Source organism: Rhinopithecus bieti, unplaced genomic scaffold, assembly GCF_001698545.2.
Source record: "Rhinopithecus bieti isolate Rb0 unplaced genomic scaffold, ASM169854v2 scaffold_57365, whole genome shotgun sequence".
NCBI classification, from domain to species: Eukaryota; Metazoa; Chordata; class Mammalia; order Primates; family Cercopithecidae; genus Rhinopithecus; species Rhinopithecus bieti.
Window position 1 is genome coordinate 89,417 of NW_016822180.1, and position 27,099 is coordinate 116,515.

The window sequence follows — 27,099 nt, forward strand, 5'->3', positions numbered from 1 at the left end:
TCCAGGAATGAGCCACTGCGCCCAGCCCTTTTATTTATTTATTTATTTATTTATTTATTTATTTATTTATTTAAGACAGAGTCTCACTTTGTTGCCCAGGCTGGAATGCAGTGGTGCAATCTTGGCTCACTGCAGCCTCAGCCTCCCGAGTAGCTGGGACTACAGGCGCACACCACCATGTCCAGCTAATTTTTGTATTTTCACTAGAGAAGGAGTCTCACCATGTTGGCCAGGCTGGCCTTGAACTCCTGACCTCAAGTGATCCACCCGCCTTGGCCTCCCAAAGTGCTGGGATTACAGGTGTGAGCCACCGCGCCCAGCCAACCACAATCTTTCAACTGTCATACAACCTGGCTTCCAGACCCTTCATCCTCCTGCACACAACAGCTAGGAGTTGGGTGGGATTAGGGAAGCATCTAGGGTACAAAATTTAAGGAAGCAGTTATTCTCAGGGCCATGCAGATGCCAGCCATGCCCATGCACAGTCTTGAGTACCTCCTTGAGAATGAGGCACCTAGTGGCCTGGCGTGGTAGCTCACGCCTGTAATCCCAGCACTTTGGGAGGCTGAGGCAGGTGGATCACCTGAGCTCAGGAGTTCAAGACCAGCCTGGCCAACATGACAAAACCCCGTATCTACTAAAAAGTACAAAAAGTAGCCAGGCATGGTGGTGCCTGCCTGTAGTCCCAGCTACTCATGAGGCTGAGGCAGGGAGAATTGCTTGAACCTAGGAGGTCGAGGTTGCAGTGAGCTGAGATGGTGGTGCTGCACTCCAGCTTGGGCAACAGAGCAAGACTGCATCTTAAAAAAAAAAGAGAAAAAAGAGGTACCTAGGGCAATTGTACGACACTGAAAGTGAGTGCTTCCTTAAATTTTGCACCCTAGCCACGTCTCTTGCCTTGTCTTAGTCTCAGCCCTACAGTTCAGCATCCATCCTTTCAGTACCTGCTCCCATTTTCTAGGATCCCACTGACCTCAGGTTCCCAGTATTGAATGCAGAGATAGGTCAGGCCCCTCCTTGTTTGAACTGCTGCTGTACTCTTGGGTGCCTAATGCTAAACCAACTCTTTTGACTCATAAATAGTCGGCTGTCACCTAAACCACCAAGTTTTTGTCACATGAGCAGCATCCAAACCAGGTCTTCTCCATCCTATCCTTCTCTGCTGATTTTGAACCTCCAGAGTCCTTTAAAGAGGGCACTCAAAAACCTAAGGAGTCACAGCCATGGAAGAACTGGGTCAAGGAGATGGGGAAGAGACAACAGGGGCGCAGAGATGGGGGAGTTAGGGAGATAAAGACCAGAGAGCTGAGGCCACAGATAAAAGCTACAGACAGGATTGGAGGGCTGAAGTCAAAGGGATGGAGACATCGAGGAATGAGAGTAGGGTAAGGGAGGAGGGCCCAAAGCTTACAGACCTGGAGAATTAGAAACCTGAACAATCAGCTGGGCACAGGGGCTCGCTCCTGTAATCCCAGCACTTTGGGAGGCCAAGGCAGGTGGATAATGAGGTCAGGAGTTCGAGACCAGCCTGGTCAACATGGTGAAACCCTTTCTCTACTAAAAATACAAAAATTAGCCAGGCGTAGTGGCACCTGCCTGTAATCCCAGCTACTCTGGAGGCTGATGCAGGAGAATTACTTGAACCTGGGAGGCGGAAGGTGCAGTGAGCCGAGATCATGCCACTGCACTCCAGCCTGGGACAGAGCGAGACTCCGTCTCAAAAAAAAAAAAAAAAAAAAAAAAAAATCTGAACAATCTATCAAAGATTAGGAAAAGAAAGAACTGAGTACATATAGGGCTTAAGGAAGGAAGAGACCCATGTTGGGGCAAAGAGCTGGAGAGAGGGCTGAGATGGAGCAAGGTTGTGAGGATGGGGGAGACCAACGTGATCAGGGAGGATAAATTAACCAAAAACACAGATCTGTCTGCTTTCATTTTTTTGTGGATGTTGGGTTAAAGAGAGGAACCATCACCAGCCTCTCTCTGTCCTTCCTTCCACTTTCCACCTCTCTGTACCAGGAAGACCTGGGGGATAGAAGGAGCCACCACTGCTACTCTGGTGCCCAAGATAAACCCACCCTTGGGTTCAGGTGAGGTTCTGGTCTCCTGCTCTGGGATTCACCTAGGATCAGGACTCAGCAGTCAGATGTCTGTCCCCTCTAGAGAGCATGCCCCTTCCCTGCTAGGAATGCAGGAAGAGGCCAGGAGGGTTATAGGAGCAGGGTCTGGGCTGGCTATGGGTTCAGTGTTTCAAGATAGGGTTGGTTGGTGGGCCACAGGAAAGGGCAGTACCAGGAAAGGCTGAACTGAGGGTTTGCATTGAGCTGGGAGGAGAACATCATCCCCAATTAAATCTCGTGATCCTTGGCTAAGAATCACAGCTCTTGAGAGGAGTCCCTTAGAAAGGAGTAAGTCCTACACTGATAGCTGTGCCACCTCCACTCTGCCCAGTGAGAAGAGGAAGGCTCAAATAAGCTCGCTTCAGCTGTTTAACACTCTTCCTTGGGGTGTGGGCTTTCCCTTAACCAAGGGCAGTGGGGATAGGGGTCATCTTGAGGGAGGAGAAAAGGGGAAGGAGGTGTCTGGGGACGCAGGGGTGGGGCTAAGAGCAGGAAATGATCTGGGAACCACCATCACCCTCCCTCCGCTGCAAGCACCACAGCCCAGAGCAGAGGAGGGGACAAAGAGGAAATGACAGATTGGGGTGGGGTGGGATGGGGTGGAGTGGGGAGAGAATTATGCCCTTCTCTAGGAGGAGCTTGAAGTGCCAAAAACAAGCTGGGCTGGGCAGCCAGGATACCTGGGTTCAAATTCAAATTGAATCAAGAAATGATTTTAAGTGACTGCTCCATGCCAGACCCCGTGGTGAACTTGATATTGTCCCTGGTCCTTCTGGCTTCAAAGCCCACTCTAAGGTGACCCAAGGAGGGAGATGGGTGAGCTCCACAGAGAGCTCCACACCCACCCTCCTTTGCATCCTCCACCTCCAGCTTCAAGCCAGGCCTCACGCCCTCTCTTTCATTCTTCCCCATTTCAGCAGCTTCTCCCCTTGCCCCCCACTTTGAACCTGTTTCTCTTTTGCGTAGGGAGAACAAGAGAATCACAGAGACTGGAGGCAGAGGCTATTTCCAGCCCCACATCCTCCCCTGTGGCCCAGCAAGGCTGCAGTGGGAACAGAGCCCATGACCTTGTCCTTGGGTGTTCTCCAGCCAGGAAACCACCGGCCTCAAGGGCCATCTTGAGACCCTTCTGGGGCCATTCTCCTGTCTCCTTTCATTCAGACCTAAGGATGATCATTTCCCCTTCAGTCACTCCTCTCCTGACCCTGTCACCTCACCCTCCGTCTCCTGTTCCCAGTCACCTGCCCACTGTTTCATCCACTCCTCCTCGGTTTCCAGTCTCTCCATCCTCCACCTCACGCTCCCTGGGTGCTCAAATTCTTATCCCCTCAGCCACCCCATCCCCAGAAAGTTACACAAGGGAGCCGCCCTGCCTTCTTCACTGAGACACATTTCCTGTCTTGCCCACTTACAGGTCTCTTGAATGGTGATCCCAGGCCACTGCCCCTTCCCCAGGAGAACCGGAAACTGCTTCTGCCCTTCAGGCTGGATCGGGCTGCAGACGCCCAGTGCCTCCCCACCCACCCCGCAGAAGCTGAGCCGGCCTCCTTACCCTCCTGGCCTGAGTGCTGCAGGTGCTCCTGCAAGTCGCACCCAAAAACCCGCTCCTTCGAGCTGCCTTTCTTCTTTCCTTTCTGCCGAGACTTCATGGCCAGAGCCCCAGGGCACTGGCCCGGTCACCTCTGTGCCCCAAGACCTGTGCCCTACCAGTCCCCCATGGGATCCCAGCCAGCTGCTGGGCTTGGCCCGGCCCCAGGGAGGCAGGGCTCCCAACTGGGGGGTGGAGGGTGGCCTGGGCAACGGGCAGCAGCTCCTGCCCCTGGGGCCCCGGCCACACGGAAGTGGCTGTTGAAGAGGAAGCTACCAGGACCCTGGCAAGAAACAGTGTCCTGTGTCTCGTGGCCCAGCCTGGCACTCGCCCTCCTCGCCCCGCTCAGCTTTAGGGGGCAGGAAGCAGTGCAGCTCCTTAACCCACTTCCTGTTAGAGCATCTTTGCAACCACAGGGCCTAGGGTGGGGGAGGTAGCTGACATTCACATCCTCACCCATTGCTTGGACTTCGTTCATTGGTCAGGGAAGGTGATGTCAGAGCCCTGGGGTGGGGTGATGGCGTCTGGGGTGTAAGCAGGTGACCGACTCCCTTAGAGACCAGAATTCTTGGGTCCAAGACCTGGGGCTTGCCTTGGAGCAAGGGCTGTAAAAAGCACACGCACAATGGAGGATGCCTGGGTTCTGCCTCTGATGGGTCTAGCACCTCAGTCAAATCACGTTACTTCACTGAGCCTCAGTTTCCACACCTAGGAAAACGAAGGGAGAAGACTAGAGGACCTTTAAATGCTCCCACCTCTAAGAGTCTGTATAACTTATTTAACTTGGGTTCCAGTTTCTTTACCTGTAAAAAGGGTACACTGCTGCCTATTTCACATAGCTGTTGTTGAGTCTCCAGTACAATAAGGAATTCAGGCTGGCCTCAGTGGCTCACGCTGTAATCCCAGCACTTTGGGAGGCTGAGGCGGGTGAATCACCTGAGGTCAGGAGTTTGAGATCAGCTTGGCCAACAGGTGAAACCCCATCTCTACTAAAAATACAAAAATTAACTGAGCGTGGTGGCAGGCGCCTGTAATCCCAGCTACTCGGGAGGCTGAGGTGAGAGAATTGCTTGAACCTGGGGGTCGGAGGTTGCAGTGAGCCAAGATCGTGCCACTGCACTCCAACCTGGGCAACAAAGTAAGACTTTATCTCAAAAAAAAAAAAAAAAAGGAATTTAAAACACTTTGCAAACTAAGGCACTGGCCATCCTCGAAAGGGTTCTTAGCTCCACTCTCCTACCTGGGGACTCTCAGAGATGGCCAAAGGCCTTGTGGAAGCCAATTCTTTCCCTATCCCTCCCAGCTACAGGTATCCTAAGTCCTCCCCTACTTGGGACTACCAGAAGGATGGTACCAAGACAGAGAGTATGTGACTCAGAGCTTACACAGTTCAAGGGGCAAGACAGGAACCAGACAGAACAAGTTTTGTTTATTTAAAAACAGAATATCATTTTATGTACAAATATGCACATATTTACATAAAATGTACATATTAGGATCTTAGATCTTCACGCTCCACATTCAAAGTCCTAGGCTGGCTAGGGAATGAAGGATGGGAGCCTTTCCTTTATGCCAGAAATCCAGCAGATTTCAGACTAAGAAGAGTTTGGGTACTAAATCTAGGTATTCTGGCTGAGTATATCTGGGTGTGCCAGCTAAAAATAAACCTCATTGAACTCCAGCCCCCACCCAGAGAAACATCCAGAAGAGCCTTGAATTAGTGATCCAACACCCAGGGGGAAAGGCGACATTCTCACCCCCAGCACCTCCTTCACCTCACCTGAACTCCTACTCTCTCAGTCTATAATCACTGCTCTCTCTCTCCCCAACACCACCACTGAACAGGAGCCCTTGTCACCAAGTCCAAGCAACTCCCCAAAGTATCACAAACAACTGTGGATGCAACTTTACCTTACCCAGTAACCACTAGGCTCACATCCCTAATTCCAGACTCCACCAGCTCTCAGGTGCCCTCCCAAGGGGTTGCCTGCATGAAGATGCCTTGGAAGGAGCCCCTTTCACAATCACAGGAATTAACCCCCTGGTGTTGGGGGGGGGGCCTCACTTTAAGCCATCCCAGTAGTAAACATTGAATAAATCTAAAGCCTTTCTTTAATTTTTTTTCTCTTAGTAAAGGATTCAAAGCAGGCACAGTGGTGTACACCTAAAGTCCCAGCTACTAGGGAGGCTGAGGCAGGAGGATTGCTTGAGCCCAGCAGTTCAAGGCCAGCCTGAGCAACAGAGTGATACCCCATCTCTAAAAAAAATAAAAATAAAAATAAATAAAAAATACAACTAATGGAAAGGGCAAGAAAAAAAAAAGAAAAAAATTAAAAATTATTTGGAGCAATATTCCTGCAAGAAGCTCCCGGCGCATATTTATTTACAGAAAATATGTACATGCAGCAGGCCCAGAGGCCACCAGAGGGCAGAGGGCTTCTGTAACAGTTCAAGCCTCTGACCCCGGGACTGGCTGCTTCACACTTGCCCCCATGGCTCCCAAGTGGTAGGAGACAGGTTCCCTCACACCGGAGGCAGATTTCAGGTCCAGCTATGCCCGCACACCTGGGTCTGATCCACAGTCTCCACCTCTTGCTTCTAACCTCTGCATCATTAATACTGCTCTGGGGTCTGAGAAAATACCTGCTTTTTCAGGCAGCCACACACAGCCACACGACACACATGCCAAACCCTGACAGTGTTGCCCACACAGCCACTCAAATCCTGTGGCACATACACCACAGTTCACTTGACTCTGATAGCACAATACACACCACGGACACAGTCACCCCTCCACACACACACAGTGAACACTCACACAGGCACACATGCACACACACAGTGACCTGCATGCATGCTGGGAGAGATTCAATCAGTGGAGCCCTCCCAATGAACAGAAGGGTTGGAGGTAAAGGTCGAGCAGTCAGTGGGATGGGGAGCATCTTCTGCAAGAAATGGGGGTGTTTAAGGAGGCCCCCAAGATGAGCTAAAATCTCCCATGTCAACAGAAGGAGCCAGGCCTAGGGAAGGGAGGCAGGCCTGGGTCAGACCAGGTGTCCCCGCCCATTGATGTAGATGCCATTGCCTGTGGGCTTGGCCCGTAGGGTCCCATTCTCCTGAACAAAATGGTTCATGGCCTGTTTGATGCCTTCATCCTGATCTTCCTCCTCCTCGGTCCGCCCAGAGCCTGGAGACAGCAGTTCAGTCTGTGTTTCGATCTCCCTCACCGTGGTCAGCGTGGAGTAACTGCGGCCCTCAGGCTCTTCACTCTGGAGACCAAGGGCAGAGGGCAAGTCAGAAACCAAAGCAGGGTGGCTGGACATGCTGGGGCACAGCTGGGTCATGGTGGGATCAGAGGCCAGGCACAAGCAGGGGTAACGGTTGCCTCAGAAGCATAGGGGCCCAGAGATCGGGGACCAGGAACAAGTGTTAGGCATGGGGAGGGGGAGACGGGAGAACAAACATGTAGCAGAGATGCGGTGCTGGGCTGCATGAGCCAGGGCTAAGGCGAGAGGGACTGGTAAGTGGGCTGCTGACGCACCATATCTGGGACCAGGACAGGGGCCCGAGGAGAGTGGTAGGGACACAGGTGGGGCCGGGGGCCTCACCATCACAGAGCAGCTACTGTTGTCCTTGAGACTATCAGGGTGGCCCTCGGCTCTCAGCCCTACACTCTCCTCCGGCTGCAGGGCCCAGACATGGGGGAGTTAGAACAGGGCTCAGCCTCCTCCCCTCAGCCTCTTCCCCTCTTGTCCTCCACCAGCCTCCTCCCTACTCACCTGTCCCCCAACCCAACAGGTCCATTCTCTTCTGGAAACAAACATCCTCATTTCCCCACTGCCACCCCAAACCCACCCTGGAAGCAGAACTGATGGTGGCTTCCCGGAGAAGGCCCTAGGCCAATGCTGAAGGGGGCCTTCTGGAGCAGCCCTAGCAGATCCAAAGCAACTACACCCTCTCAACTCTACCCTAGCCAGCCCCAGCTGTGAGTCAGTGGCTGACCCAGCAGAGAGCCGTGCTCCTGGTCTGCAGAGAGGCCCAGGCACAAGCAGACCCCAATGTGACTACACTCCTGCATGCATGCACCCGACCTTGGCACACACCTGGCTCCTGGGGTCCGTGTGATGAGAATGCAGCCTCCGAATGGAGTTCTCCCTGGTCAGGGTCAGTTCCTCCTCACTGGGAAAGACACACCCTTGTCAGGAGCTGAGGGTAGTGGCAGCCTTCCAAGGCGAGCCTATCCTGGCTGAGCCTAGTGAGATAGGCCTGGAGGGTGTGGGTGCCATGCTGGCCCTGCAAGTGTGAGTGTGTGGCTGCAGATGGCAGTGCAGCTGAAGAGCATGTGTGTGCTGTGTGCGTGTGCATACTTGGCGACACCCAGGCACATGGATCTGACCCTCACTAAGGTGGAAGGATTGAGTGCTCCATCTGTGCTCCAGACCCTTAGCTCCTCCTCAGCCCTAGAAAGACCCTGCCCACCTCTAGTCTGAAACTCCTCAGTTTTCAGGCCACCCAGTCTTCTCGGTCCTGGCCCACCTCCTGCTATCCTCTTCTTTGTTCTTAGCTTAGTTCTACCCACCCCGGAGCGCCCAGTACTCACTATTTCTGGGTCATCTGCTGGGCCTTGCGCCGATGGTATCGGGACATGAGCACCACCACCACCACCAGAAGGCAGAACAAGAGTGCGGCGATCACACCCACCACCACCACCGAGGCTGACACTAGGTCCACCTGCTTCCCAGAGTCTTCCTGGGGGTCTGCTGGAAACAGGCCACTGTCTGAGGTGGAAGCCTGCAGCCACAACCCACCCCAGACCTCACAGCTCCCCCACAAAACATCTAAAACCACACCTGTTTGACGCTCTGCAAAAGACACGCAGTCCAGCCCCCACTGAATAAACACTTGCCCAATTCACGTCTCTGTCTTGCTTCCCGCTGCCCCCACCAAGCCCTTGGCTCAGGTCCCTTGTTTCTTCTGCCCCGGTGCTTACCAAGAACATCCACAGTGACCTGAGAATCCCTCGAGGAGAACTCATTGCTGACATGGCAGACGTAGATGCCACTATGCTCAGTGGTCAGTGGGGGAAAGCCCAAAGTGTCCCCATCCACTCGTACCCCACTGGGCAGAGGCCCATCCAGCCTGGAAGACAGGGAAGCTGAAGGGTGCCAGCCCGGAAGGGCTGAAGCCACCATCACCCAACGTGTCCAGACAGCTCTCCACCCTCCACCCCCATGACGTCACCCAGAGCCGCCGGCTGTTCCCACGGTGCCCCTCCCTCCACCAGGCAGGTCTAGGCAGAAGTCCTTTCTCCCTGCTGCCCAGCCTGACCTGAGCACCCCCTACACACACCCGGGGAAGATCCACACGTGTGCCATCCCACATGCTTCCACAGGCATCACGTCATCCAACACTGGGTACCAGGTACACATGTTATAAAGTCCACACAACAGGACACTCCACTCCTAGCTGGGTGTAGAGGTAATTGGAAAATGTGACTGCCTGCTCCAACACCCATGATGTTACATGGCAGGATACATGAGCATAGCCCCAGGCACAAGGCCACATGCATTGCTCATATGCTTACATGTGAGAACATGCCCGTCATGGGCTCACACACATGTGTACCCAACCTCTCCCTGACTCTCTAGATATTTCAGACCTTGGAAAAAGGCCAAGGATGCCTTGAGGGAACTGGAGGTAGTGGGTGTTTTCGAGGTGCTGGCAATATTGTGGTGGTTATAGGAGTGTTGGCTTAACAACTGCAAAAAGACAGCTGTCTTGTGCACTTTATGCTTTCACATAAATATACAAAATATTAATATCGAAATATTGTGTTATATTTCACAATTTAAAAGTTAGACAAGGCCAGGCACGATGGCTCACGCCTATAATCCCAGCACTTTGGGAGGCCTAGGCGGGCGGATTACCTGAGGTCAGGAGTTCAAGACCAGTGTGGTCAACATAGTGAAACTCCGACTCCACTAGAAATACAAAAAACTAGCTGGGCATGCTGACGCACACCTGTAATCCCAGCTACTTGGGAAGCTGAGGCAGGAGAATCTCTTGAACCCGGCAGGCAGAGGTTGCAGTGAGCCAAGAATGCGCCACTGCACTCCAGCCTGGGCAACAGAGTGAAACTCCATCTCAAAAAAAATAAAAATAAAAGACAAGGGCCAGGCATGGTGGTTCATGCCTGTAATCCCAGAACTTTCGGAGGCCAAGGTGGGCAGATCACGAGGTCTTGAGATCGAGACCAGCCTGGCCAACATGGTGAAACCCTGTCTCTACTAGAAATACAAAATTAGCTGGGGCAGTGGTGGGCGCCTATAGTCCCAGCTACTCAGGAGGCTGAGGTAGGAGAACCACGTGAACCCAGGAGGTGGAGGTTGCAGTGAGCCGAGATCACGCCACTGCACTCCAGCCTGGCGACAGAGCGAGACTCCGTCTCAAAACAAAAATAAAATAAAAGACAAAAAATTTAAGGGCTTATCCATTTATTCCCTACTAATGACCATGTACCTTAGATTCCCTGGGCAAGCCAATAATATATGGTGACCATGCATATTCTTGTACAATGAGTATAATACAAGAGATGTGAATACATACCCCAATTTATTTGGGGGCTCAGAATATATTGTCCCATCCCATAGTGAGTATACCCTGGCCCTGAGAGGGCAGGAACCTAGTCTCAAGTTAGGCCTTCCCCAGGCTCGGGCCCTTACCGTGTCCAGTTGTATGAGGGAGGGGGCTGCCCTTCACTCAAGCACTTGAGCATAGCTCCTTCTCTGCCAACGTGCCACAGATTTTGGTCTTCAAGGCCCCTCACAGAGGCCTCAGCAAGGACTGGAATGGGAGGTGGGAGGAGAAAGAATGGGAATGATGCCTTTGATCATGTGGTACCTCAAAGGGCTCTGCCCCCACCCCACCCTGCCTGAAATACCCTCCCTTGCCCTTCTCCATCCTACTCATCTGCTGCCAAACCTAGCTCAGCCCCACCCTGCTGACAGCTCCTGGCCACACTGTTCCCTCCCCTCTCTAAGCTCAGAGAGTCTGTATTGGTTTACCTGTACAATGAGGCCATAAGTCCCTCAAGGTAGTGACCCATCACACATTTTCTGGATGTCCTGTGTTGCCTAGCATAGTGCTAGTCACAGAACAGGTGCTGAATAAATGTTGCCTGATTCTTCACAATCCTACTAGTTCGTTCATTTCTTCAACAAACATTTGTTGAGGACCTACTTTGAGCCAAATGCTGAAAACAGTCTTATCCCCTCCAGAAGCTTGAAATCTAACTCTGGGAAAATAGTATCTACCATTTATCAAGCGCCTTCAATGAGCTAAGCACTGTGTGAGTTGCTCTGCGTTCATAATTTCTAATTCCCGTCAAAACCCTCTAAAGTTGGTATGAGTTACAAATAATTATACTCATTTTGCTGATAAAGAAAATGAAGCCTAACATGACTGAATAACAGCTGGTAAGTAGAACTAGGGCTTGTCTAAGTTTATCTGTTTCCAAATCCTAAACTAATATTTTAGAAAGTGTTTTCAATTCCATGTTTATAGTTGATTCTCCCAACAACCCCGTGAAGCAGGGCAATCTCCTTTGTAAAGATAAGGACACAGAAGCTCAGAGAGGTCTATCCTCTGGGATCAGGCTCCAGGTCTTCCATATTTGGACTAGTGCTCTCTTACACACTGTAGCCTCCAGGACCCAGGTTGGCCAGCCTGGCCTGGCTCAGGGACCTATGGCGTCCCACCAATCTGCTCAGAACCCCTTGGGCTTCCCTACCCAAGCATCCAAGTACTTACAGGACACGTGGAGGATGTGGGTGATCCTTTGGTCCTGTAGCAGGCCAGGATGGGACACTACACAAGTCAGTGGCTGCCCATTCATGCTGCGGCTAGGCACCAGGTGGAACTCTGAGGTGACGGCAGCAGAGCGGGAGTGCTTGAAGGAACGACTGGACGTTGTGCCTTTGACCTCTGTGTCCCAGGTCACGCTGGGGGCTGGGCTGCCCTCAGCTGTGCAGGAGGCTGCCAGGGTCAGGCCCTGGCCCTCTTCTAGTGCTGGCCCAGGATTCAGTGAGGGCAGGGGAGGCACTGAAAATGGGGAAAGGCAGGGGTCACAGGTCTGCACAACCCCTGTTAAGAGGCCCCCACTCATCGCATTTCAGTCTTGTGCAAGTACAAACTTTCAGGCCCCCAGGCCGGGCGCAGTGGCTCACACCTGTAATCCCAGCACTTTGGGAGGCCGAGGCAGGCGGATCACGAGGTCAGGAGTTCGAGACCAGCCTGGCCAATATGGTGAAACACTGTCTCTACTAAAAATATAAAAAATTAGCCGGGCATTGTGGTGGGTGCCTGTAATCCCAGCTACTCGGGAGGCTGAGGCAGGAGAATTGCTTGAACACGGGAGGTGGAGGTTGCAGTGAGCCAAGATCATGCCACTGCACTCCAGCTTGGGCGACAGAGTGAGGCTCCGCCTCAAAAAAACAAAAAAATAAATCACAAAACAACTTTCAGGCCTCCTTTCCTTCTCTTATTTCATGGAGACACAGATGAATGGTAGAAATTGAGGTGACTTTGTATCCTTCCCTACTGTGTGAATTTTTTACAATGAACATAGGTCATTTAAAAAATAAAAATAATGAAGTAATTAAAAAACTAACCAGATATCATCTACATAATAATAATAACCACCACCTAGTAAGCACTTACTATGTGTCAACTATTATGCTAAATACTTTATAAATGTTATCTCAAATTCTGTCAACAAACAGTGAGTTAGGTATTATTATCTCTATTTTCCAGATGAGGAAACCAAATCACAAGGAAGTTAAGTGACTATCCCAAGTTATCAGCTATTAGGTGACAAAGCCTATATTTACACTTGGGTTTTTTTTTTACTCCAAGGCTGATGTTATTAACTTATATGTGAATAATGGGGAACTATAAAAACCTTTATTGTATTTATTTATTTATATTTATTTATTCACTTTTGAGACTGAGTCTCCCTCTATCGCCCAGGCTGGAGTGCAGTGGCACAATCTCAGCTCACTGCAATCTCCGCCTCCTGGGTTCAAGCGATTCTCCGCCTCAACCTCCTGAGTAGCTGGGATTACAGGCACGAACCACCACGCCTGGCTAATTTTTGTTTTTTTAGTAGAGATGGGGTTTCATCATGTTGGCCAGGCTGGTCTCGAACTCCTGACCTCAGGTGATCTGCCCACCTCAGCCTCCCAAAGTGCTGGGATTACAGGGCGTGAGTCACCTCACCCAGCAAAAAAAAACCTTTGTTTATCTTCAAAATATTAACACAGAATGGAAAAGACTTGACCATAAGTCCAGAGTTGACCACAAGTGCCCACAATATAAAGTGATGGCTTAAAAAGTGATTGTGGCCGGGTGCGGTGGCTCACACCTGTAATCCCAGCACTTTGGGAGGCTGGGACAAGTGAATCACGAGGTAAGGAGATTGAGACCATCCTAGTTTACACAATGAAACCTCGTCTCTAGTAAAAATACAAAAAAAATTAGCTGGGCGTCGTGGCGGCGCCTGTAGTCCCAGCTACTCGGGAGGCTGAGGCAGGAGAATGGCGTGAACCCAGGAGGCGGAGCTTGCAGTGAGCCGAGATGGCGCCACAGCACTCCAGCCTGGGCGGCAGAGCGAGACTTCGTCCGAAAAAAATTAAATGAAATTAAAAATTTTTTAAAGTGATTGTGATCTCAGACCACATTCACTGAAGGTCCATATCAAGGAAGGTATTAGCCCCACTGGTCGCGTATGGCCACACCATAGCTGGGCCTGTGTCCACATTCAGGACCCACATTGTAAAAAAAAAAACATGGAGCACAGGATGGTGAGAGAGGCTCTGAAACTGTCTTTGGTGGAACTGTGTCAGGAACCAGTAAGTTTAGCTTGGAGAAGAGTAGATTTGGGTGGGGCATGACAAAGGGCCTCTGCTTTTGGAAAGGTTGTTGTGCAGAAAAGAGAATAAGCCGTGCCATATTGCCACAGGGCAAAAGTAACAGAGGGAGTTTCATGTCGTCGGAAGGAAGAACTTCCTAATAAATGGAATCTTCCCCAGCTTTTGGGGTTACTTGGAGAGAATTTCTGGATTGGGTACAAGGATAGCTAGCTGGATGAAGCTCCCTCACCTAAACAGGACCCTACTTTTTATTCCTGTTCTACTTCTGCCCCATCCATCTCTGCAGTCCCAATCTCTGCTTCCCCCTGCATCCACAGCAGCTCAGACCATCCCCAGAGAGCCCCACTTACCCAGCACTCGGAGCCGCAGCCGCGCCTGGAAGCTGCCGGCGGGGAAGGTGCTGACCCGGCACTCGTACTCGCCCTCGTCCGCCTGCACTGCGTTGCGCAGGAGTACCGAGCCGTCCAGGGGATTGCGTGGGGGCGGCTGCTGCTCCACTCGGCCCTCGTAAGCCGGGCTCACATGAAGCCCGTATTTGGAGTGCAGTAGCGCTAGTTCCTGGGCGCCTTCGCCCGCGTCCACCCGAGCCCATGCCACTTGCCCCACTTGCTCGCCGGAGTCCCCTCTGTAGAAGCAGGGCAATTTTGCGTCCTGGCCCAGCACCACAGTTACCACGTCTGAGGTCTCCAGCTCACCCGCGGGGCACCGGCCTGCAGGGGGCAGACAGGGACAGCCACGATTAAGGGTGCTGCCAGAGCTGGGGGAGCACATTCATAATGATAATGACAGCAAAGGTGGCCGGAACTCCTGGAGCATTTTGTGCTTGCAAAGCACATTCAGTTCATTACCTTATTAAATCTACAAAACATTCCCAAGAGGTAGGTGTTATTATCACCATTTAACAGATGAGGAAACTGAGACCCAGAGAGAGGAAGTGGCTTGCCTAAGGCCACATAGACAATTTATGGAAGACTCACACCCTCTTGCAGTTGCAAGGTGGGAGGTTATAACAGAACAGGAGACCCAGCCTCTGCCCTCAGGGAGCTCACAGTCATCAGGGAAATGGAATTTATGCACAAAGAAACAGGGAAAGCCATGAACAAACTTTCAGAGGAGTTTCAACCCACCAACCGGGAAAAAGTGGATAGTTTCAGAAAGTGTGGCTGGGAGCCACGGCAAGAATCCAAAACTGTTGGTGTCTGGAATGGGTCACATAGGGTAGGAAGGGTCTATTCAGTAGGCCCTTTGGAACATTCTTTTCATGGCTTGGAAGATGAGAGACCTGGATTCCCATAGCTCAGGAAGTATTCCATGTGGGAGGAAAGGCATGAACCAAGGCTCAGAGGCAGGAATGAGCAAGCCACTAGAGACAGAAAGGGCCCAGGTCAGAGGCCCAGAGAGATGAGATCAGAGCAGGCACACAGCAACGGGGTCAGAATTGTAAGCCAGAATCAGAGGCCAAGGGACAAAGGGCTAGGACAATGGGCTAGTATTTTGCATATTAATGAATCCCTCAGGAATTCTGGAATCAGAGCTATCCATCATGTTACCTTATCTGCAAATAAGGATCCACTCCTTGCTCTCATGGGACTTGAGGTCTGCTCAGGAGCAAGAGATACATATGGAGACACATATGGAAACATGTGATGATGGTTTCTGATTTAGTGCTCAGGGGTGTGTTATAGGCCAACTGTGGGATGGGGCAATCACTATGGGACTGAATCATTTGGGAGGGCCCCATGCATGAGTTAGGTAGGATTAGGAGGCAGAGAGGCCTAGAAAGGCATACTAAGTCAGGGACCACGGTGAGCAAACACCAAAGAGATGGAGAAGGTGGCTTGTTCAGGAAGCAAAGAGGAGAGGACCCAGCCTAATACAGGGTGTGTGTGTTGAGCAGGAGTGGAAAATATGGTTGGGGCAGGGTGGGGCCAAATCACCGGGGAACTTCCATACGAGCAAAGGAATTCAGACTTGGTCAAGAGGAAATGGGGAGTCACTGAAGGTTCCTTAGCAAGGGAGTGCCATGAGCAAGTGGTGAGGGGCAGTCACTGAAGGCTGCAGCTGCAGCCTGGGTGCAGTAGTGCTAGGAGGGGATAGGAGGGGACAGTTCCAGGGGGAGATTTGACAGGGAATTGGTCATTGACCAGAAAGAAAGATGAAGGAGAGGAAAGACTCAAAGACAGCTCCTAAATTTCTAGCATGAGTAACTTAGGAGGGAGACAGGGCCTGAGGATGTTCACTGTTGGGAAGAAATAAATTTGGAGTCATGGAATAAAAAGTGAAATATGGGGATTGGGGCCTGGGAGCAGAGCAAAGGAACATGCTGGGATGGCAAGAGCTCCTTGCTTTGGAATGCGTGCCCCAGCAATCCCCAGCAGTGTGTTGTCCCTGCCTCTGCCCAGCAAGCCACACACCTTGTTGTTCCTCACCTCTGCTCACAATACCCCCTGCCTGGAATGCCCTCCTCCCTATGTCTGGTAGCGCCTACTCATCATTTAAGACTCTGCTTAGGCATCATTTCCTCCAGGAGTCCTCCCTCCTCCCACCCCCACCTCAGGCAGCATTAGGTGCCCTTCCTCTGTGCTCCTCATCACCCTGCTTTCACTCCTGTCACAGCACTTTATCCCTGTTTTCTGGGCCTCACATCACATATGGAACCATTGTTTCCGATTTAGTGCTCAGTGTTATGTGGGTTCCATCAACATTTATTGACTGACTGACTGAATGAACAGGTGAATTAATAAATGAGAGAGACAGAAGAAAAGTGTAGAATGAGGAGGAACAGGCTGGGCAGAGTGGCTCACACCTTTAATCCCAGCACTTTGGGAAGCTGAGGCAGGCAGATCACCCAAGCTCAGGAGTTCGAGACCAGCCTGGCCAACATGGTGAAACCCTGTCTCTACTAAAAATACAAAAATTAGCCGGGCGTGGTGGCGGGCGCCTGTAGTCCCAGCTACTCGGGAGGCTGAGGCAGGAGAATTGGTGAACCCAGCAGGTGGAAGTTGCAGTGAGCTAATCATTCCACTGCACTCCAACTTGGGCAACAAAGTGAGATGCTGTACCAAAAAAAAAAGAAAAAGATTTAAAAAAAGAATGAGGAGGAACAAGCATTGGGCTGGCCAGGGAGGAACACTACATGGTAACCTTGGGGCGGAGGCAGGATAGGCTGGGCGGGCTACCTAGCTAATTGGGTTCACTGCCAAAGGGAGCACCTCCAGACTGGACAGAGGAAAAAAACAGGGATGGAAGGAGGCAGGCATGAAGGGAGGAAATGAAGCTCCACTAGAATGGATCAGAGGGTTTTAGTGAGGCAGCACATAGAGCACAGGAAAGGGTTCCTGTGGCCCTGCTACCAGGAGAGGGAAGAAGGATGCTGTTGGTTGCTAAGAGGGCCCAAATGGGACAGGATAGACCTGCAGGGCCAGATACCAGGGCCCTGACCTGCCTAAGCTAATGTTGGTCCCACCCAGCCCAGCCTGGGAGTCCAGCTAACCACCCGCACCCATCCCAGGCTTCTTCTCCTCCTGGCACTGGAAAGAACAGGGCTGCCAAGGAAGGGCTGCGAGTGAGCTTGGGTAGGGATCTCCAGCACAACATATCCTTTGCTTCAAACGCTGTTGTCTGTGAAGGTCACAGGGATCCCAAGACCTGCGCCACTGGGATACTCAAACCTTTCTAAAGACTATTTCTGAAACAATATCAGATGGCATATTTTCCAACCCTATTCCTATACTAGTCAACCACCTGCTGCCTCCCCACCACTAATCACCTATATTTCCCTTGGAAAATACCTTCTTAGGGTACAGCAGGCATTAGATATCCAGTGCATGCCTGAATCTCAGTCCTCCATGTTCTCACCTGTGAGTCGATGATCCCCACCCCTAGGGGACAAACTGAAGCTTCACAGACTGAGGAACCCAGTAAAACAGGAAATTCCTTTCTGGTTATCTCCCACAGATCCTCATTGTTCTAAATCCACTATTTAGTAGGAACATCTCAGCCTGAGGCAACACCCTCCTCCAGTTGCATACCCCTCTACCACCCTAGGGTACAAGAGAAGAGAAAATAGAATTTGAGCCCTAGAATCCCTGTCCTTGGCTAAACAGACCCAGGAGTCCAGGCTTCCAGGCCAGGGCAGGCCAGGACTGCCTCCTCCTTCTCTCCTCCACCCAGTGTCAGCCTGGCGTCAGCATGATGATGTCATCAGACCAAAGGAGACACATTGCCTGCCTGGTGAGGTCACCTTGCGGGCATGTGGTGGCCAGGCCAGGCCAAGCCCACGGACCCTTCTGTTGCAAATTGTTTGCTGAGGCTGGTGGACTTGGGCTGGTTGGACACTCCTCCCTCTGACCCTCCCACCCCTCCTCCCTGGAGCACCAGGACGCTGGTCAGGAGGCTTGGTGACTCAGAAGCTGCTGCACAGCAGCAAGCCTAGCCACAGCCACCACCACCTTGCGCAAGGGAGAGAACAGGCCCAACTGGCCAGACGGGATCCCTGCCCTTGGCCTCCCCCACCCCGGCCAGGCCCCCACGGGCCTCTTTGGAGCCCAGTCCTTTGTGTACCCCGCCCGCTCCCAGACAGGCCCTCCATTCCAGGTTTGGGCTGGCTGGCTGTTCCCCACCCTATGCCTGGGTCTCAACACTCCTTTCTATGTGAGCCTGGCCTCTGATCTCAGGAGGGGAAACTGAGGCTGGCACTTGCTGATACCCAGCCATCAAGAGCATCTTTAAGGAAGTAGGTTTTCTTTATGAGGGGCCTTTCTCCATCAGGATCCCCTGCTGGGACTTACAGGTGTGAATGTAGGGGTCCTAGAGGTGGGTGTCTGAGAAGGAGGGAGTAAGTATGAGTTTTTTGTATATGGGAGCTGTGGCTAAGGGCCTGGACAGTCTTAGTGCTGGTTCAAAAGCATGTGAGGCTATCTCCTTGCATAAACTGGTGGGTGTTTGGCACATATATGTGTTCATGTCTTACCTTAGGGGCATATATGTACTTACTTGTCTGTGTCCAGAGGGAAGAGCTATGTACCAGTATGTGTGAACGTGTGTGCACACACGATTCCGTGTGCGTGTCACACCCTCTGTATGCATGGAGTGCATTCTTGTCTCGCGGAACTCTGCACACATAGTAAATATTTTGCTGTCGGTTTATCTTGGCTTCCGCATGTCTCTCTGTCTCAGCTGCCCTTGGTCAGTGGTATGTGGCTCTGAGCCTTTGCCTCTGTCTCCTGCCTGGAATGTCACCCCCATCATCCCTCCCCATCTCACCCCAAGACTTGAGGACAGATTCATCTCAGGCTTAAGGTGGAAGTACCTAGAGATGAGGTCACTGTCCCTCCAGGTGATGGGAACTTGCCATTAAGGACTCCCCAGCTGAACAAAACAAACGTTCCCTCTCCTCTTGCTCCTCAGGTTCCTACTAAAAGGACCCCCACATTTCTCACCACTACCCCCAGCCACTCCCCTGGGCCCCTCAGCAGCTCTGGCCCCCCAAGGAGGCCTCTCTCTGGAAATCTCTGTCAGGGTTCTGCTGCTGCCACCACCAGAAAAACCAGCTCTGGTTCCAGGCCTGGGTAAGGGTTGTCTGGTGTGGGTTTGTAGGGTGAGGGGAATCCTGCCTGGGGCTAGGGGGAGGGGTCCAGGCTGTCTAGGGTCTCATGCTCCTTTGTTAACTCCTGCCTCCCCTTACAGCAACAACCTCCACCCGAGAGCTGGAGTATGTGGGTGAGTTTGGGATGAGAAAGGACCTGGGAGGGACGCACCGAAGCTCCCCATCCGGAACAGGTGACACAAACAACCCAGCAAACCCCTTTCCATCCACTCTTTTCCCCATAACCTTGGCTTTGGAGTGCTAAGGAACTTTAAAAACCAGAAGATTCCCTCTCCACCTTCATCTGCCTCCCTCACTTACCCTCCATTGTCCTAAGCCCCCCAGCTTAGTGAGAGCTTCCCAGCCTGGGCAGAACGCCCACCCACAGATTAGTGTCTGGGGAGGGGGGCCACACAATCACAAAGGGAGATGAGAACAATGGGAAGGACAGGCCTTGAGGCAGCCCCGGCTATGGCCCAGACACAGCTCCCAGCACAGATAAGTCCCCTAAACCCCCCGGAGCCAGAGTCTGAGCCTGGCTGAGTCACCACAACAGCCACACTGTGGGTGGGAGACCCAGGATTCAGCTTCTCCCAAACTCCTGAGATCCTAACCCCTGCTCCACACTGCCCCTCCACCCACCATGGCCTGCTCTGCCCCGTCCCAAATCACAGCCTCAACTCCAGCTCTCAGGACACACCAGATTTAGAGGGAAGGGGGTGGGGGTGGCCAGAAAACTATGAGAAAATCTCCCGAGGCCAGAGGCTGCCTGTTCCAGTGAAAGAGTGACCTCAGCCACCTTCTCCACAGCCTTCCTTCAGGAGGCATGGCAGATGCCTCCGCAGTTCTGAACTTCACCTCCTCTTTTTTTTTTTTGACACAAAATCTCACTCTGTCACCCAGGCTGGAGTGTAGTGGTGTGATCACAGCTCACTGCAACGTCAATCTCCTTGGATTCTGGCAATCCTCCCAAGTAGCTGGGACCACAGGTACACCACCATGCCTGGCTAACTTTTGTATTTTTTGTAGAGACGGAGTTTCGCCATGTTGCCCAGGCTGGTCTCAAACTGCTAGGCTCAAACTGCTGGGCTCAAGGGATTCACCTGCCTTGGCCTCCCAAAGTGCTGGGATTACAGGCGTGAGCCACCACGCCTGGCCCCCTCCTCATTTTAGATTCTCTTCCCACATTTAGACCCTAGACTTCTCTACTCCCTTCCCTTCTGACTTCATTCCCCATATCACCTCCATCCCTTCTCTCTGCCTAGACTTCGGCCAGAGCAAGGGCAAATATTTGGAAGCTAGAACATTCAATCATTCTCTTCTCACGGGGCTTGTGCCCCAAAGTAGCTAATCCCCATTCACTTTGCCTAGAGAACCCCCAGATCCTGAGGCTCTGGTCTACCTGATGGAATCATGAACTCTAACCTCCTCATCACCATCTCTGTAGCTAGGGTCTCCTTGGCCCGGCCTCCTTAAACACTAGGGTGGGAACAAGGTCACTGAGGTCACAGGGCTTCCCTGGGATTCTCCCAGTTCTCACCACCTCCCTTGCTGGCTTTCCCAGGTTTGGGTAGGTCCTACAGGAAAGGGCCTGCCCCCCTCTGTAAGCAGGAGTAGAAAAGTAAGGATGGGCCCCTCCCTTTTGAAGAAACTAACTTGAGACAGAAAGCTGATCCTAACCCCCAGAAGGCAGACCTCAGAATGCAGAGCACTCACCCTCTGGTCCTGCAGGGCTCCTGAACCCAGACAAAGAGCTAGGGACTAGGATCCTAATGGGGAAAGGGGTGTCTCACGGATTTGGGTCCCTCAGCCCCAGGGCAAGAGATGGGGGAGGGAGAAGGGAGGAGACCTCACCCGGAAACTCAACCCATTAAGGAGAGACAAAGAGCTGTGGTGCTGAGGCGCCTCCCAAGCCTGGGCTCCTTTCCCTGTCAGGGGTGGGGCAGGGCCCTGGGGCTCAGAGCTCTAATGGCCCAGGATTTGGGTAGGGGGTGAATTTGCAGTAGGGCCAGGAAGGCAGTATTCTGGGGAAAGGTACTCTGGTACCCTCTGAGAGATGGGACCAGAACCCTTTTCCTCCTCCTATCTCCACAACTAGATCCAGTGACCCTTCCAACACCACAGCACCCCACTTCAACCAGGGCTGGAACATCACAGAGTCATCATATTTGAGCTGGAAGGTCAGTAGAGATGATCTGGTCCTAGTTCTTGGTCTACTGAAGTCTGGTTTCATCGCTGCCCAAGGTTACCAAATAGATTAATAGCGGAAACGGGATCTGGACCCAAGACTCCTGACTTCCCAGTCCAAGGATTTTTTTCAGAGACATGAAACATTCCAGATTCCTGGGAGCCATTTAAGATAGTCTATACACAGAAGAGCCAGAATGGGGGTGGTAGTGGAGGTAGGACCATCTGATCCTCAGGCTAGTAGTCTCCAGCCCCCAGAGCAACCTCAGCTCTGTGCAGGTTATAGCTGCAGCAGCAGCATAGTGGCCTCCTACCAGCTACCAGCTTCCTGGGGCAATCTGGAGCCAGGCTTCCTCCCTTACTGTCAGGCATTGCATGAGGTCTAACTAGAAGGGGGTCTCCTTTCCCCTTCCCTGGGCTTCTCTTAGTAAGAACAGTTTTGCCATCATAGAAAAGGAAGACAAAAACCATGTGATGCAGTCACCATTGCATCTCCAGCATCTAGTATCCAGGCTGTAGCCAGTGTGCATTCAAATGTACTATTCTTCAATGAACTTAGAATCAGAACACCAAGATACTAACCCTTGTCATACTCCTAACACTGAGCAGAGATAATCAGGGATTCCAGACATAGTGACTTGGCCTGGGGGGCTGGGAGGGAACATGAAAAGGAAGGACTACACTGGCTCTTCTGGGGGCACTGCTGGAAGCTGGGGTTGGGAGAGAGGGATTGGCTCCTCAGTTCAGAGTCAAAGGAAACAGATTGTGTGTGTGTGTGTGTGTGTGTGTGTGTGTGTGTGTGTGTGTGTCAACTCCTAACATTGAGTAATCTTGAAGATCTCACTTGCCTATCTCTCTCAGTTTTTTCATCTGTAAAATGAGAGACTTGGAGTGGTGATCTCTTTGATCTCTTCCAAGTCCTGAGATGGCATGACTCTACTCTTTAGGTGTGGGTAGATCCCACAGGAAAGTGACTGCTGGTTCCCCGACTCCAGCAACTAGGCTCCAACTTTTTGGCCTAAACAAGTGAGAAGGATTATCTGGAAAATGGGAACTAAAACACAGGTGGTAGGGGACTGTGAGGAGATGGCAGGGGTAGGAGCTGAGTATCCTACAACTGGAGGCTGAGCCATGACCTATTATAAAATCAGAGTGGGAGCAGCCCATACCTCCACCAATCCACACATCTAGGCCTTATTCCCCTCCTCAAAGCTTCGGCTGGAGAAGGAGGTGGGGGAATCACTGCCGGATCTTGCTGGGCAACAGAGGCTCCCTTGCTACTGCTCCTGGGCCCAATAATCAAACTGTCCTATCCAGATCAGGCCCCATCTTTTGAAAGAGAAAGATTTCTGTTACTCATTACCCTAGGAACAGCCTATGGAATCCCACTGAGTCTCACTGTGCACACACATGCACACACACTGTCCTCTACTCTGAAGATTATACATTCCTATAATTCATATTTGCTCTATATACGTTAGACAGACGGGAGGTGAGGAGTAATACAAGGCATCTAGTTAAGAAAATGGGGGAACAGGAGATGAACAAAAGGGGACCACATCCTATCTAGATGGTTCCCTATCTTAGACCCCCACCCATCTAAACCCCCCTTATTACTACCCTGGCACCTAATACTGTGTCCAGGGAAAGGGAGGGGTAAGAGTGACAGTCATTCTCAGTTCTCCTATAGTCCCCAACAGGTGCGCCAGTCCTGGTGCTCTAGAACATCATGGAGAGAAGAGAAGGAAATAGAAATCCCCCATCTACTCTGTGGGCATCAGGCTTCCAGCACCCTGATGACTGCTGAAACCAGCTGAGCCCTGAGTCAGCCCCAGTTCCAGGCAGCCGTTCTAGAGCCCAGGGGGTAGGCCAAGGCACCTCCAGGAAACCCTGGGGTGAAAAGAATCCTCACAAGTCCCATCTCCCTGCCCACCTACACTGGGTCTCTATTCCCTAAGACAGCTCAGGCCTAGGCAAGGCTTTGGCAGAGGTGTCAGGGATCCCAGACATAGTGACCTGGCCTGGGGGCTGGGAGGAAACACGAAGGGGAAGGGCTATACTGGCTTTTCTGGGGCCACTGCTGGAAGCTGGGGGTGGGAGAGAGAGACTGGCTCCTCAGTTCAGAGTCAAAGGAAGGAGAATGTGTGTGTGCATGCATGTGTCTATGTGTTTGTGCATGTGTGTCAGTGCCGGGTTGGGCTCAGAAGCAAGTGTCCTGATGGTTCAGGCAAGTCCTACCTGTAAACGATGCCAGCAGTAGCAGCAGCAGCAGCCAGGCCTCAGGCCCCCACATCTCGGGTCCCAGGGACAGGGGCATGGTTGAAAGGCAGACTGCCCAGCGTTTCTGAAGTTCCACTGAGATCTCCCTGGGAGCCAGCTGCAGACGAATAAGGAACTGACCCAGAAGGCAGGAAGCTGCAGAGTTCTTGCCTCTTGTACTTGGGTCTGTACTGGGGGACCCAGCACCGGCCCCGTTCTACCCACCCAGCCGTAACTTCCCCCAAGAAGCCGTGGTCCGGAGCTCCGAGCTCCCCCAGAGCTGCTTCCCACGCTGTGGCCAACAACGACGGCAGAAACCTGGGAACCTGCTCAGCAGGTCAGAACAGGTGCGTCTCTGGGGGCTGGGCCTGGCACGGAGACTCAGCAGCCACCGCCCCCACGGCCTGGGCTAGCTAATGGGCGCCAGGGAGGGAGGGAAGAAGGAAAGGACCTGGGTGGGGGCAGTGGGGTCCCATCCTCAGCTCCAGGCTTTACCTGCGAGTATGTGGAAGGGGCTGTGAAGGGAGAGGCAAGGGCGGGGGCTAAGACAGGCCCAGGGTACCAGGGCAGGCCAGGATGAACAGGGGCAAGGCCCTTGTGGGTAGAAAGGAACCCAAGCGTCCCACACCCCAGCTAGCCTTGCTCCTCCTGGGGGCCTTGACAAGTTCCCGGATCTCCTGGAGGGTCTCAGCTTTGGAGCCACAGAATCAGAGAAGGCCAGAACTGAGGAGGAAGGAGTCTGTCAGTGCTGGGCTGTATACTTCATTCTTCAGATGAGAAAACCAAGGCCCAGAGAAGGGGAGGGACTTGCCAGAGGACACACAACTTAGTCTCCTGGTTTGCTCAGACACCTCTATCCCTGAGGTAGGGAAGTAGTTCAAAGACCCCTGATAAATAACTTACGTAACTCCTCTAATCCCAACTCCATATAGGAGAAGCCAAGGAAGCTGCCAAGGAATTAGCCCTAGGGGTTCTTGGCTTCCCTATCAGGGCCCTCTCTTAGCTTCAACATCTTGTTACCCAGCCAGGAGTCCCAAAAGCGCAGCAGCACAACTTGAATGACCAGAGGTTCGTCTCTAGCCTCTCCATGGTCATTTTACCCAGTGTATTCCTAGGTCATTAGACCAGGCCACATGTCTGGACTTTGCAAGGACAATCTTAATTTCAATGAGCCCTGTATTCCTATAAGTACACTCATCCTTGTCAGACCACATGTTTCCATTCTGAATGCATAAAAAGTGACCGCCAAGTTACACAAAACCTTACTGGCCTCCGTGGGATAGCCAGAGGAAGAGGGCATATTCTGCGCTCACTGAAAATTTAGTGAAGGGGAAAAGCAAGATCACTTGCAGACTAGGGCTAAAACAAAAACCAGGTAAATATAGAGATAGATGTGGGAGAAGAAAAAAAATAGATTAAAGTTTTGCAATAGGACCCTTCCATCTGGAGGAGGCAGAAAGGAGGAATAAAGAAGCCGTAAGGAAGAGTTGTTTTGTGTAGATTTTCCAGCACCACCATCCCCACCAACTCTACCTGTCAAACTCTTATTCATCTTTCAAAGCTGACCTCAAATGCCACATCTTCGTGAAGCCTTCTCTACTCCTCCCACCCCAAATTAATCTTTCTTCTATTCTTCCTCAGCCTTTGCTAGTCCTTTTATTATAGCTTATGTGCTCATAATTTGTGCACATCTTATCTCCTTAACTAAATTGTAAGCTTCAAGTCAAAAAAACATTGATTGAGGCCTGCTGTGTGCCAGGGATTCAGTCAGTGTATTAAATTGTGGGACAGGGCAAGAGTTGTAGCCTGTGAACTCCTTGAAAGTTGGGCTTATTTTATAATCTTGTCTCAGTCTTCCATGCTAGGACAGGCCACAGCATTTCATGGGAACTGACTACATTTTGGTGAAGGCATGAATTTCTGAATAAATGAGTTGTCCAGATGGAATGGGTGGTGAAGTAGGATCAGTAAAGCAGAGATCCTGACTAGCTGTGAGTTACTATCCTGAACTGGGGTTGTGACCTGTACTTTACTCCTGTCACTGGACTATGACCCCAACTCTGGCTCTAGATCCCAACTGTCAGCAATGACCACGGCAGTGACCTCTTCTTCAGGGGCTATTTCCTGCAGGTCAGAGGCTCTTACAGGCCAGGCCAGATGCCAGAATTCCCCAGTTTCTCTCTGCCTCCAACCCTGTCCCCTCTTCAGGTCCCCAACTGTGCCAGGGGAACAGCCCCACCCAGATGCTGCTTTGAGATCCACTGTGGCAGGGGTGGAGTAGGGCCAGCGGGAATGGGAGGAGGAGTATCCTGTGTTATAATTATAATTATCACACCTTGGATCCTATCGCATGCTTTCGGAGGAGCTGCTTTCCTTCCCACGGATTCACCCCTCCAGGTACAGGAAGCTACAGGAGAAACTGAGGCACGGGAGTGGAAAAGCAGTTAGTTCACAAGATGGGTATCCAATCTCCTTCAGCCTGTCCATTCACGGTATACCCCTGTGAAAGTGCTACCAGTCAAGATGTCTCTGAACCCCTGGTTAGGCCCCTTAATCACTCACCCTGAACTCTAGCCATACAGAGCATGGAAGGGAGGCAGAGCTGTCCAGAGGTGGAGTTATGGTATGGCTATATTCATTTTTTCATGGGAATGTTTGGGTCCCAGTAAACACCAGATGCAGCCTTGAAGTAGGCTAAGGGTACCACAGGGCCTAAGAAGGGGTACTAGAGTCCAGCAGCACACTCCAGGCCTTTGATGGAGGTAGGGATCACTCTCGCTCCTCATTTCACAAATATCTATCTCAAGTCCCTCTGTCCCCTCCCTCCCCTCAGCCCTGTATGTCTCACAAGGGCCATGCTCTTGGAGAATATGCCCTCAAACTTAGGTCTTTCTTACCCTCTCCTAGGATGAAGGCTAGGGAAGGCATATTCTAGGATTGAGGCTGGAAGGAAATATTGGATGAGGAAGATTTTCAAGACCAATGCCTGGTATCCTGGTTTGGTTCTCCCTTCCATATTGAATTCTCATTCCTCACATGCCTCACTCCTACCCTCTTCCTACCCATATTGTGGACCCTAAGAATGAGAACAATTCAAGCCATGATAGTGTCTTTATCATGTGTGTTTGTCTGGGTGGCATTACTGCATGCACGCCTGCACCCATGCATTCCTTCAACAGACATTAAGTGAGTACCACTATGTGTCAGGCTCAAGGGAGGAGACCAAGACACATAACACATAGTCCCTGCCCTCAAGGAGCCCTCAATTGGGAGGGTCAGACACAGAAACAACTGTAACATGCTGTATCCCACCATCATGTGTTCCCTATGTATCTCTGTACGTGTACATGCTATGCACATATGTGGAACTGTCTCTGTGTGCACAGCAGCGGATGTTCTTCATGATCTGCATGCATCCAAGCGTCCACT

General features: G+C 51.7%; 2 protein-coding genes across 9 annotated transcripts in view; both read right to left on the reverse strand.

The window, feature by feature from the left end:
- The window catches only part of ARHGAP30 (Rho GTPase activating protein 30), a 21,921-nt gene extending 17,802 nt beyond the window's left edge, over window positions 1-4,119 (reverse strand). For 3 of the 5 annotated variants that reach the window (XM_017860848.1, XM_017860849.1, XM_017860847.1), the window contains exon 1: window positions 3,673-4,119. In XM_017860848.1, coding sequence (XP_017716337.1) covers window positions 3,673-3,769 — 97 coding nt within the window. In that variant the 5' untranslated portion in view covers window positions 3,770-4,119. The remainder of the gene's footprint in view (window positions 1-3,672) is intronic. The other 2 variants (XM_017860850.1, XM_017860851.1) reach the window with 1 other exon arrangement.
- A 1,001-nt stretch (window positions 4,120-5,120) lies between these two features.
- On the reverse strand, window positions 5,121-24,019 carry NECTIN4 (nectin cell adhesion molecule 4). 4 transcript variants are annotated; one of them, XM_017860869.1, is made up of 9 exons: window positions 23,650-24,019; window positions 13,988-14,347; window positions 11,518-11,808; window positions 10,431-10,551; window positions 8,699-8,847; window positions 8,309-8,465; window positions 7,812-7,887; window positions 7,317-7,391; window positions 5,121-6,977 (listed from the first exon to the last, which is right to left on the reverse strand). In XM_017860869.1, exons 1-9 carry the CDS (start codon window positions 23,726-23,728, stop codon window positions 6,753-6,755), a joined length of 1,533 nt encoding a protein of 510 aa, XP_017716358.1. In that variant the 5' UTR covers window positions 23,729-24,019; the 3' UTR covers window positions 5,121-6,752. The 4 variants fall into 4 exon arrangements, with proteins under 4 accessions (XP_017716358.1, XP_017716357.1, XP_017716360.1 ...); XM_017860868.1 differs by having other exon boundaries at window positions 8,309-8,468; XM_017860871.1 differs by lacking the exon at window positions 7,317-7,391.
- Window positions 24,020-27,099: the final 3,080 nt, after the last annotated feature.